A 12500-nucleotide genomic window follows, 5' to 3' on the forward strand; every position below is an offset into this window, starting at 1 on the left:
TCATAAGTTCCCTGTGGGACGTTAAAGAACCCACACACCATTCGGATATAGGCTGAAGTCCCAGGGGTGTGGTTGTCCTGTACTCTCCAGCAGAAGTGGCCAGCTTGGCAGTGATGTCTCTAATATGAGGCCACCTAAGCAGAAACAGGCATAAGTTAGATTAAATTTGATGTATAAAATATGCCATGACACTGTCGATATTGCTAAAGTAAAGTAAAGTAAAGCAATAATATTTAACATCGATAACTCGTAACGGTAATTCAACTGACAAACCTGAGGTCGACGGTGCGCTCATTTTACTCCCCCCATCTCCATCAGTGCTCCTTTTTACAGGTATTTAAAGCTACTTCGGCTACCATACAGATGAAACTCAAATAATCTACTTTCTGCAAGTGACCACCTCTGGGCTCCTTTGCAGCCGTTATTAGGGTCGTTTCACAATGCTTGAGAAAGGGTGTCAGGTCAGTACTGGATGTTACAAGGGCAGTATATTGAGGGCTAATTGTTTGCCATTCCCTTAGAACTCTAACAGATCTAGAGGTCTTGTGCGCCTGCATTCCTCCACACACACTGCAGCTGGATCACTGGTCCAGCCAATTGTATTTTCCACGAATCAGAAAGTCGCCTGCCTGTCAAGTACAAATACAATTGCGACGGATGCTGCGTCACGGACAAACAACGTGGACCAGTGATTCAGCCGTTCGTTGGGGGGTGTCTTGAAAACAAAGACCCCCAAGACCCTAAGACTGGAAAACGAAGAAAGTGACCCAAAACTCTCAATTTGGGTAACCCTAGGCCTAACTAGGCCTAAAGTTGGTTTTTAGGCCTAGGGTTAGCCAAATTGAGGGTTTTGGGTTACTTTCTTCGTTTTCGAGGCTTAGGGTCTTAAGGGTTTTTGTTTTCAAGACACCTGTTCGTTAGGAGGAGGATGCATACCTGCCAACTCTCCCGGTTTTTCTGGGAGTCTCCAAGTTTTTCATCAAATGTATGGGTCCCCAGGTTAGAGCGCCAAATCTCCCGGGAAATACCTACCATGGCCTTTTGTACATTTTTTCATTAATTTCGTTATCTTCGAGATGTCAATAAGGAAAATAAAACAAGAAGTGGATTCTAGTGCTATCATTTGAGCTGTTCTGGTTCGGAAAACGTAAAACGGAGCAATCAAATTGATATAGGCTATATTGAACAAGTACTGTAATTGGTCAGAAATCAGCCAATCAAATTGCACAATACGTGGTAAAAAGTGGGAGCGGTTATGGGAACAATAGCAAATGCTTTTCTAACAGAGAAACGTCAGGAACATTCAGATATTGTTGAAATTGATATTCTTACAATGCAAAGATTTTTAGATGTCTCCAGATTTTTGTACTCTGGGGGTTGGCAGGTATGAGGATGTTAAAGGCCCACCTACAACCGACAGCCTTTTCGACCGTTTGTTTTTGTTATGGAAATTCACATTGGTGGATTGGGTGAATTTCAGCTTTGGCGGGATTTTCATACATGAAAATTGTTCCTGGGCACGTAATGCCTGTCGGTTGAAGGTCGGCCTTTAACCGCACTTCCAAAACAGCTGGAAATCGAACCTATAGATCGTTTTCACTGTCACGCAATAAAAAAATAAATCGAAAACCATCCAGTGGAAAAAGTCAAGAATTCGTGATGTTGTAGAAGATAAATGAAGAAGACACTTCTCCAAGTTTTAGGCCTGTGCGTTTCCCCAAACTTCAGATATTCATCGAAATGTTTGGCAGAAATTTACAGAGCCCAGTATGAAAACGCCATGTTGGTGCACATCTGTGGTGCACCAATATGGCGGCCGGAAAATAGTGTCAACATCTGTTTCTTACTTTGGCTATCTAGGCGAGTGATCATCTGTACTGAACAGACAGCTATTTACCTAAGCACTTTTCCTAATGCTTTAAATTCTAAAAAGGCTCAAAACCATGAGATAAATATATATTTCTCAATAAACTCGATCGTCGCCTCGTGTCACGCACCGCTATAACTCAGAAATTCAAAATGCTCTGGTTTCCAAACGAAGCACGCTATTGAGCTTTAAAATTGCAAATGGATACAAATTTACCGCCTCTTATGCCTGATGAGGATAAAAACTTTCGTGGCTCTTTAGTTTTGGATTTTAGAAAATGATGACGTCACGTGAAAACGATCTATATCCAGGGCATGCAACAAAATTTCTCTGTCACGCAACGCCTCGGTAACGGTTTTCTGCGATAAAAGGCTAATTTTCATTGGTCAAGGCAAAAAGTAGAAGAGTAAGGAAATGGCAGCGGCGCGGGACCTTCGACGGTTTATTGAATTTGGACGAATGATTGTCTGCGTAGGCAGAAATTTCAGGTTTGGATCGATCAGTCGATGTTTAAGCTAAGCAATGATTTTAACTGGTTCATCGTCTTTAATCGACAGAGAGCATGCTGCAGAGTTAGGAAATCCAGTTCCGAGGACGCCATTGATCTTTCTGAAACCACCATCCAGTTATTTATGACAAGGGCGTGAAATAAAGGTAGTCAGCTTTTTCTCTTATTGTCGCAGATCGTTGGGTTAAATGTAGGGGTATAATTAACTGAAAAGTAGAGGATTTGTATGATCGACCTTGCTAAAGTAGCTTTTAAAACCTAAAGGGAACCTGCAGCCAAGTCATCCACAGGCAGCCCAAGCTTTGAGCTTATAAATGCTAAAATAAGCTGTAAATGTAAAAATAAACTTCACTTATCTCTTCGTACATTTGTCCTCGTCTTTTCTGTGCAATCGGAGGGCAAACTGTGTCCGTTTTAGACGGGTTTGTATGCTAACGAATTTTTACGATGTCGTTAGTTGTCATTTTCCCTCATAAAGAGAAGAAAGGCTGGTGACTCGTGGCAATCTTGTCCCACAAATTTCCTATCACATCGACTCCACTCAGGGACCACACACCGACTTTTGGCGGATAAATTCCAAATAATGTTTGGCTTTCTATAATCTTCCCATGGGCTCGGCTAGATGTGTGGTTACGGCCGTTATAGCTTGATGGCAATCGTCTCACATTCTGCACTCTCATTAGACAATTTGAAGCACTTGGCCAATGAGAGTGCAGAATGAAATCTGATCGCCATCGAGCTATAACGGTTGTAGGCACACATCCAGCCCAGCAAATTTAATTGATTTATCCAGTGGATAGGGCTATCCACCCTTTGAACAACTTGGGCCTGCATGGAGAGTAAAAATCAAAACAGTTTTTATCTTTTTGTCCACCCACTTCCCCATGACCTACCCACCCCTACTCCTGAAAATTGAAAACCCCCTTACCAAACAGTAATAAGGAACGGAGGACTCTTCCGTAATATTTATTGAGGACTTTCATTGGCTAAACGACCATCGATTTCCATAATCTCTCATACAAGCATTAAGATAACAAGGGAAGGATGTACACTCACTGGATTTGAATATTAAAATGTTTCATTTGTTGTCAGATTCCTCCTGGGTGCAACCAGCTTCATCATGAAGTAGAACTTGCTGTTGTTATTGGAAAAACAGGTGTGTCTATTTTGGAATCAGATGCCATGGATCATGTTGGGGGGTATGCACTGGCTCTTGACATGACTGCTCGAGATATTCAAGATGCCGCCAAAAAAAAAGGCTGGCCATGGACATTTGCCAAAGGCTTTGATACTGCATTGCCGATTAGTGAATTCATTCCCAAGGCAGAGATTCCTGATCCCAATAGTGTTCACTTGTGGCTTAAAGTTGATGGTCAAATAAAACAAGATGGCAATACCCAAGATTTTATCTTCAAGACCCTTACTTGATTAGTTTCATCAGTCAAAATATGACACTTGAAGAAGGGGATTTGATTTTAACAGGAACACCTCAAGGTGTGTCTGCAGTCAGGCCTGGCCAAACTATTGTCTGTGGACTAGCTGACAAAATTGAGATGACATTTCCTGTTACACAGTAGAAATGAACATTAAACAAAATTTTGTCTCTCTGGTTTAATTTTTTTTTCCAAAAATAACTTGAAATGGAACAGAGGCTCACAGCTAATTAGGAGCTTACTTCACTCAAGTGTTGGTAAAATAGGTACAGTAGTATTCTTAAGTGCAAACAGCAATAATTTCTGAAAATCATATAATGTTAGTTCATAATATAGTACCGGGAACTGCTCAATTTAATTAATTAATATATGCTCCAAATAATTTTCATTGTAATCTTATTGTCATCCATTAAATCTTTCGTAGAAACAAGTAATCCTGAAGTGGACCTTGCCATCAAATACCATCGCTAAATTAGTGGTCATTCAAAATTTCATACATGTACTTGGTGAGAAATTTAATAAAGACTGTGACACTCTGGCCTGGGCTGTGTTGTTTAAAGCAGAGCAGAGATCATGGCACTAACCGTAACCCAGGTTTTAATTAAGTTGTCATCATAATTATTGTAATCACATTTATCTGGGCTTTCAAATGGGAGACAATGGTTGCATGTAATAGCTTATCCCTTAACTTAAGGACGTTCGCACCAATTGTTTCTGGGCATCCTTACTGCGCACGCAAATGCACACACCACGTCATACACGAGCGCGCGCGCAAAGTAATAAAATGAGAAATGATAGGGCAAAAGGCCATTGCTATAGCTTTGCCTGGATTTAACGGTCTTGGACGTTCGGTGACCCCTATTTTTCTTTCCAGAAACGGATTTTATTTACAATTATCTCCACGTTGTCCACAAATGAACAAAAAATCAATGTGGGAAGTTAAAAAAAATTCGAGATTTCTGCTCACGGGACATCAAATCTTGCCATCTTGCGGCTGCAAGGCGAGTGAAACTGTGGTCGCTAAATGCGAACTTGATCTTTAAGAAACCTCACCAGTTGACTAAATTCACTTAATAAGTCCACTGAAACAATATTTGGCAGAGAAGATTTCACTTCAAAGATTTAATTGCAATATATTTGGGTTTACAGACACTGGCCTTATTCGCTAACAAAGCCCGATTTTGTCACATTTTGGGTGTTTTTCCGGGCATGTTCTCTCCAAAACGAAGTCGGTGACCCCCCATTTTTTTTACATTTCTGACATAACTAACTCATCATCTTACAGTGGTAAAAGTTTCAGAAAAAAATCAACGTTGAAAATTTTTCGCGCAAACGTCCTTAATAATTAAGATTAAGTTAAGGGATAAGCTATTATTTCTTGTATGATTGGCAGTAGGGAGTGCATTCCCCAAAGATGTGCATCAAAGCTGCAAAAGGATGAGGCAGAGGACACATTCTTGTTGGATGCTCAGCTGGGTTCCTGCTAAACTATTTTACTCAGTATGAAGTTATGTATGGTAACAGTGAAATTGCATCGGGATTCATGTGAGAATATGCATGTGACCTGAATGCTCTATTTCTTCTGGCTGTCACTGTCATGATAATTCTGACTTGGTTTAAGAAATGTACTTAAATTAATTACTGCATCAGCTTGAACATTATTGTTCTCAAGCATAATTATTTGCACCAACACATCTGGCTATTTCATTATGTTCTCCAGAAATATTATTGGTACCAACTTGTACTTCTCTTGGCAGTTTGGGCAGCTTTCCAGCTTCTCCTTCAATTTTTTCATAAACAGCACCACCTATTCGAATAACAGCAAGCTCATTTTTTTAAGGAAATGTAGCAAGTGGATAAAGAGCAGATCAGTGTGTAATATGAGGAGCCATGGATCATGCAGTTTGGTGGATGTGCACTTAACTAGCTTGCTCTCATCACAACTGCACAAGAAATTCAAGATGCAGTCAAAATACAAGATTGATCCCCCTCATTTGGCAAAACCTTTGATATGTACTGCATTGCCAATTAGCTTTCAACCAATAGGGATACTTAATGTTACAAAATACATAGAAACCAAAAACTCTTGCAAATACCTGCAGAATCTCAGTTGTCTTAACTTTATTTTGCTTTCAAGTTCAGAAGACCATAAACCTGAAATATTTCAGGAATTTTGATTGGGCTGTGACCAATCACAATAAAGTTTAAAACATGCAAACAAACACTACTCATTACCATTGCACTTCTCAGGTCTCGTTAGCTTTTTACTTTTAAAGCACTTCAATTTTAAACGTGACACCTCTAAAGCTTCCTGGACAAATAGACAGAGTAATTCTCTTCAACAAAGGTTTAAGTAACCTGGCTGCTCATCCTATCCCTTCCTGGAACCACTCCAGAAACCCACCAGGAGATCAAGACACATGTCGTGAACACTACAGTATATCCCACTCTCAGCTCGTACCAAGTTGTATAAATACAGTTTCCAACCAAAAACAGTAGCTAATTGAAACAGTTTACCTCGATCTATTATCGACTTATCTACTAGCTCAGGAGCCTTTCACGACTCCTTAGCATCATACTATTGTTAGTGATTCTAACCCCTTAGACCACTGACACTGCAACATATCTTTGTGAGGTAGCACAGTAAAAGTGAAGTAAAGTGAAGTGACGTGGCTTAAGTTTATTCAGCATCTGCTGCAGGATCCACTTGCACATCCGCATCCCTAAGCTTTTGCACCAAAACATCTGCTATTTGACCAAGTTCTCCAGAAATGGGTACCAATTCATATTTGCCTTTGCACTCTTCACAGCTATCAAGAATTTCCTTCAGTTTTCGAATGAACAGAACCACCTATTTGATGACAAAAACTGGTTTATTGTCAATGTCCTCGAGGAACGTTTATAAGTGTATAAAGAGCAGATAAGAGTTTAATCTTGTGGCAGGCTAGCTACAACTCATGGTAAGATACAAAAGACCTTTTTTATACTGGGCAGCTGCTTAATGGTAATGAGAATTTCTAGTCTTGCTTTGATGGGCAAAATTCAAGAGAATATAATAATTATAGAACAAATTGAAGCGAGTTGGTCTAATCAACATAAATACAAAAGAATAATAATTAATTGGCCGCCATTTATAAAAGTGGTCCATGTAAGTGAGACCTCTGTATGGGTGTTGAAAATGTTAAGCTATATAGGCAAGCCATTGTCATTCCCACAGACCACAGAGACCTCCAAACAGTACAGCATCAGACTTCCCTTATGAACAAATGAACTGAGTCAACAAACTTCAAAGTATGTGAACTGCCAGGTGGGAGACAAGTTGGCTATTTACAAGTGCAGCTAAGGAATTGAACTGACTAGGGACTCCACAGAACAACTCCAACTGGTGGTCAGATGAGGGCTTGAACCCTGGCACTCCAAGTTACAAGTCTGGCACATTGACCACTTGGCTACAATTCCTCCACTGTGACATGAAAACTGGCGAAATTATTTGAGCTGCATAAGCATACATGCGTTGCTGGTCAACACATATGAATGGAATACTAGGACAGAACCATTGATGCCTTAAGATACACTCTTTGAAGCATTAACCTCTTCCCCACTAAGCATACCAAAATTTGTCCCCCAGTATATAACCTTATTATGGAATTTGATCTACAAGAGGATTTAAACTTGATCTAACATGGTGAAATAATGGTGAAATCAGAAGTCATAATTTATGTCTGGCCATGGCTACAAAAAGTGGCCCTACCAAAGTTTTTCCTCTGTGTTGAGAAGTGTCTACATTATCTTACAACATGCCTTGAATCCAACAATAATTTTATATAATGAATGTCTATTGTTTGGGACCTTCCTGAAAAAATACTGGTAGTTTCGGCTGGTCTTTCATTTACCAGATCCAAAATAATTAATGTCCATGAAAGAAAAGAATTAACAAAGCGAGCAAAACAATACCTAATTAGCAAGGCCTAATCGACATAACAATGGTACCATTTTAGTCCAGCATATGAAAGTCCAACCGTAGGTTGGAACATTTGTTCATATGATGTTAATTTATGACATCTGATTTCAATGGCCACTTGATGAGGGAGAGGCGAATTTTGAAAAATCAATAATTAAACTTTATAAGTTTGTTTGGGGCTGACTCTGGGAATGTAGCTGGTTAATACCAAAAAAGAATTTTTTTGAGATGATGAAGACAATTAGTTTCATTTAAAAATACCTGTTCGTCTCGCTGTTCGCGACTCAATCCAGCTTCGGCATTCTGGGACATATCATACAAGGACATCAGGGTGCTAGCATACTCCAATATGATGTAATAAGGCTCCTCGACGTCTCCATCTGGGCGTGGCATCTCTATACGGTGAACGGTGTGCCTGTAAACCCTTTTGAGTATCCCACCCCTGTTTATCTCATACGCCGGGAGATTCCCGTCACATATCACTCTTGGATCTGCCTTGTCAATTGTTTCGTGGGTATAGCAGCTTTTGGGCAACAAGATAAACAGCTTCTTCTTTGCAATTTTAAAGCGGTAGTCCTCTGATTTACTGATTTGGTTTTCTAACTCTGGTAACACTAATTTCAGGTAACCGAAATAATAGCCCCATGCTAGACCATCAGCCACGTTTTTGTTTTCTCTCTCGTTGATCTGCGATACTTCCACGATGGAAAGCTCTCGAAAACCGACAAGGAAGGACAACAGAGGTACCAAGAAGCTGTTCAGAGAAAACAGGATCCCATAATCTGATCGACAAAAGGCGTTGAAATTCGCGTACAAAGCATAAGACACTGCTATTATGGACACGGCAAAGACGATTAATATGTAACCAGAATAGGTGAAAGAAAAAGTAGAGTTAAGAACTTTTCTCCAACTTCCGTGATACCGGGTTTCCTTGTGGTGGATTTCTTCAAAAAGCAGACACATTCTTTGCACTATCTCACCAATTGCCAAACTCAATACAAGAAAACCGATTCCAAAGATGACGAAGGTAACCTTTTCTTTAGCTTCCCTTACTTCTGTGGCGTGTGCAACCGTCGCCTTTACATGAATTAGGGCTGAAATAGCGACCACAATTGCTGCTGCGATGGTGGAATTTTTACGGCGTGGCTTAGAGATTGGACCAAAACCATTGTTCTCTTGTTGTGGATCCATGGCTCAGGGGACAACTAGCAGCTTTTTAGAAAAATGTATTCGTCGACCGATCACTCCGATTAGAAATGTAGGAATAAAAATTCAAACAAGAGCTCAAACGGTAATTGAAACTTGGAGCTTGGGGAAAATCCCCAACACTCCATGATGTGGTATGTGATTAATTAATAAAAGACGCTTGCATATTTGAATAAATAGCGACTGATCAGCACTTTCAGTTTTAAGTAAATTTCCCCGTATCGACAAAGCACGAAATGAAACACTCAGTTTGAGACTGCATAATGATGATAAGAGAACAGACATTGCAATTTGAGTCTATTGGCACTTTATTTGAGAGGACGGATAGTTGACAACACGTCTCAACACGTCCGGGCCCATGAGCGAAAAGCGCCTTTCATTTGGCGCCATGCTACGCCATATTTAAAATGTGGTTGCTAAGTAATAAAGGCGGGCGAGGGAAGAAAAACCGCGAGGAGATTGGGGCGTCGCCGCTCGTTCTCGCGCGCTTCGCGCGCGAATTTCGCGGCTTCGCCGCTCCTGCGCCCGGCTCGACAAAACCGCCATGCTACCGACGCAGGCTAGAGGAAAGCGAGTAAGCAACCTGTAGCATTAACGAAAGCAACAACGATTGAAAGAAAAAATGGGGGTTTCATATGTGCGTGCGCGCGTTGCATCCTGGTAGACAGAGAGTCTTTTTAAAATAATTATAATCAACGATGAAGATCTCATTGCGGGCAGCGTTTTACGGTTAACAATAATAAGTTAAAGAGCAAAACTGCACCATCTGCAAAAGATGTGATTGTAATTCGAGACGACGAAGATGAAGATGAAGATCACCGAAAAACGATATTCAAAAGCTGCATGCATTTGTGAAAGTAAATAAGTTAAATTTATTATATGGCCCGTACGCCCCCGCGCGCGCTTTCCGTTGCAAAACTATTGGGAAAATCCCCGTATGTGGGCCGCACGGAGGCCGCACGCATTAGCGCGAGCAGGGCCGGAAAAAGCCGTACGGCCCTACTAGGAACACGTACTGCTCTGTGCGACAACATATTAGATAAATTTTCTGTGCATATTTTTGCTTTTTATTTTGTCCCAACTTCAACTTTCCGGCCCTCTCACTCAGTCAAAAAGTACATATTATCGGGTAATGGAAATGCCAAAACGTGGAAGCTTGCTAAACCTTCAGTGTCTCCTGCGGGTATATCATAGATACCAAGGTTGTAGGGAGAGGCTCGCTGGAGATTTAATGTAGCGCCTAATCTGAGCGAGCGCCAAAGGCGCGAGGATTCGACAGAGCGCCAAAGGCGCGAACTTTTCTAGGGGGGTCCGGGGGCATACAGTGAGAAGAAAAGGGCTCTGGGTCTAGAATTTCTTGATTTCTCGTCGATTTCACGATTTCTCAGATCATGAACAGTTTTACATTTGTGGAACAATAGTTTTATATGATATATGTATTACAAAATTTGTTAACCCAAGCTCAGCTGGAGATTTTGCTTGCTCGGCTGGAGTCTGGAGAGCTGGAGATTGAGTCTGAAAGCTGGAGTCCCCAGCCGAAAGCTGGAGACTTGGCATCTATGATAGCATATACTTCGTGCCTATATGTTAGGCGGTTTTATTAAAAACTGGATCATTGGATAATGCAATTCGAGAGTTTTGATTGGCTAAGCCATCATGGGTTATGAGCCATTATACCATGATCTACAAACACGGCAAGCATATGCGTGATTTTTTGGTCCTTTTTATTTTTATTGTAGTCTAGTTTTCTATTTTTGGGGGGCGTTTTTAATAAAACAATTATTCCACTCGCGCTTGTTGGATATGAGATGATTATAGCCAACTCGGCGCTACGCACCTCGTTGGCTATCTATCATCTCATATCCAACGCGCGCTTATGGAATAATTGTTAAATATGGCATACTGGCACGAAGTACATACCCTTCTACGACAGAGAAACGAAGCCCAAAGTAACAGCCACAGGTAGCCCAGGTTGGGGCTTGCTCTCATCACGACTGCACAAGAAATTCAAGATGCCGTCAAAAAACAAAACTGCAGAGCTCTCAAGTCTTAAAGTTTCGAAAGCGTGAGATGTTTGCAGAAGATTGCGCCAAAGGCGCAAGTGCCCTGTGTTTCTTGTGCCGGAGGTGCCAAACAATTCTAGGGAGGTCCCGGAAATTTTTTGAACTTTGCGCCATTTTGTTTCTTTCATGCTGCTTGCTAAGAGAGCCCATTTTATTATGTTCAGCCTAGGCTAACATATCGGCCTATAATTCATATATTAACAGGTGAAAGTCCTGAAGAAACAAGAAAATTGGTCGCACACGAACAGATTGAACATTGGCCGAAGTTCAGTGCCAGTGAAGGAATGAATTCGCAATTCATGAGCACTTCTGAAAGCTTAAAAGGTAGAGTTAGCTTTGAGAAAAACGCCAATGCGCGAGAAATGATCGTGTCGGCGTGATAGTGTGAGATTGCATCGAAATGCGCGAGACTGGAGAGCTCTGACTGGCCCTGGACATTTGCCAAAAGCTTTGATATGTACTGCATTGCCAATGAGCTTTCAACCAATACGAATACTTAATATTACAAAATACAGAACAGAAACCAAAAACTCTTACAAATACTGGCAGAATCTTAGTTGTCTTAACTTTATTTAACTGTCAAGTTCAGAAGACCATGAAGTAACCTGAAGTATTTCAGGAATTTTGATTGGGCTGTGAGTATTATAGTTTAAAACATGCAAGCAAACACTACACATTACCATTGCACTTCTCAGGTCTCATTAGCTTTTACTTTTAAAACATGTCAAAAATGTGACACCTGGACACCTCTAAGGCTTTGTAGACAAATGGACAGAGTAATTCTATTGAACAAAGGCTTCAGTTAAATAACCTGGCAGCCCTTCCCTTCCTGAAGTCACTCTAGAAACCCACCAGGAGATCAAGACACACACATTGTGAACACTATATCCCACTCTCAGCTTGTACCAATTTGTATAAATACAATTTCCTACCACAAACGGTAGCTAATTGGAAAAGTTTACCTCAATCTATTATCGACTTATCTACTAGCCCAGGAGCCTTTCAAGACTCCTTAATCAGGGCCACCCAACGTCAATTTTCGGAAAACATCTGTTCGGAAGACGATTTGAGATCTAGAATTTTCGGAACATTTGTTGTAAAATTTCTTGCTTGCCTGCCTGTCCTAGGATTTTCGAACATCTGAAAAGTGGTATAATTGCCCACTTTTAACGGATTTTTACCCTAAAAAGGTCACCTAGAATTTTCGGGAGCCTTTTTTCTGGCTGAAATTTTCGAAAAGGTAAGTTTTAATCCCTATAATTTTCGGATCACTAGACTTTCAGCTAGGAAATCCGAACAGATGAAAAATTTTTAGGGGATCATAATATGCCTATATCTACTGTTTAAATACTAAAATACGTTTGACAATGCTGTGTCTAAGTGGTTTTGAACTATATTCTCGTTGGGTGCCCCTGCTTAATCAGCATCATATTATTGTTAGTAATTCTAAACCGTTAGATCG

At 40.6% G+C, this 12500-nt stretch overlaps 2 protein-coding genes and 1 pseudogene across 2 annotated transcripts in view; 1 reads left to right on the forward strand and 2 right to left on the reverse strand.

Annotated features, from left to right (window-relative positions):
• The first annotated feature begins 2281 nt into the window (after positions 1-2281).
• Positions 2282-5845, forward strand: LOC138006466 (oxaloacetate tautomerase FAHD1, mitochondrial-like; annotated as a pseudogene).
• Positions 5846-5912: 67 nt separating this feature from the next.
• LOC138006465 (stimulator of interferon genes protein 7-like) lies at positions 5913-9269 on the reverse strand. The gene is made up of 2 exons (XM_068852806.1): positions 8031-9269; positions 5913-6659 (listed from the first exon to the last, which is right to left on the reverse strand). The coding sequence occupies exons 1-2, from the start codon at positions 8958-8960 to the stop codon at positions 6489-6491; spliced, it is 1101 nt and encodes a 366-aa protein (XP_068708907.1). The 5' UTR covers positions 8961-9269; the 3' UTR covers positions 5913-6488.
• A 2300-nt stretch (positions 9270-11569) lies between these two features.
• Positions 11570-12500, reverse strand: part of LOC138006470 (stimulator of interferon genes protein 7-like) — a 4142-nt gene continuing 3211 nt past the window's right edge. The window contains exon 2 of the mRNA XM_068852810.1: positions 11570-12500. This exon is cut by the window's right edge and continues 234 nt beyond it. The gene's annotated coding sequence lies outside the window, so the exon portion shown is untranslated.

The sequence above is a fragment of the Montipora foliosa genome, chromosome 6, assembly GCF_036669935.1.
Source record: "Montipora foliosa isolate CH-2021 chromosome 6, ASM3666993v2, whole genome shotgun sequence".
Taxonomy (NCBI): domain Eukaryota; kingdom Metazoa; phylum Cnidaria; class Anthozoa; order Scleractinia; family Acroporidae; genus Montipora; species Montipora foliosa.

Bases quoted from the DNA above. Each gene is read 5' to 3' on its own strand.
- LOC138006465 (XM_068852806.1), bottom strand. From the start codon at position 8,960: ATGGATCCACAACAAGAGAACAATGGTTTTGGTCCAATCTCTAAGCCA. The intron at 6,660-8,030 runs GTATTTTTAAAT...GTCATCAAATAG, and splicing joins GCGAACAGCGAGACGAACAG to GTGGTTCTGTTCATTCGAAA.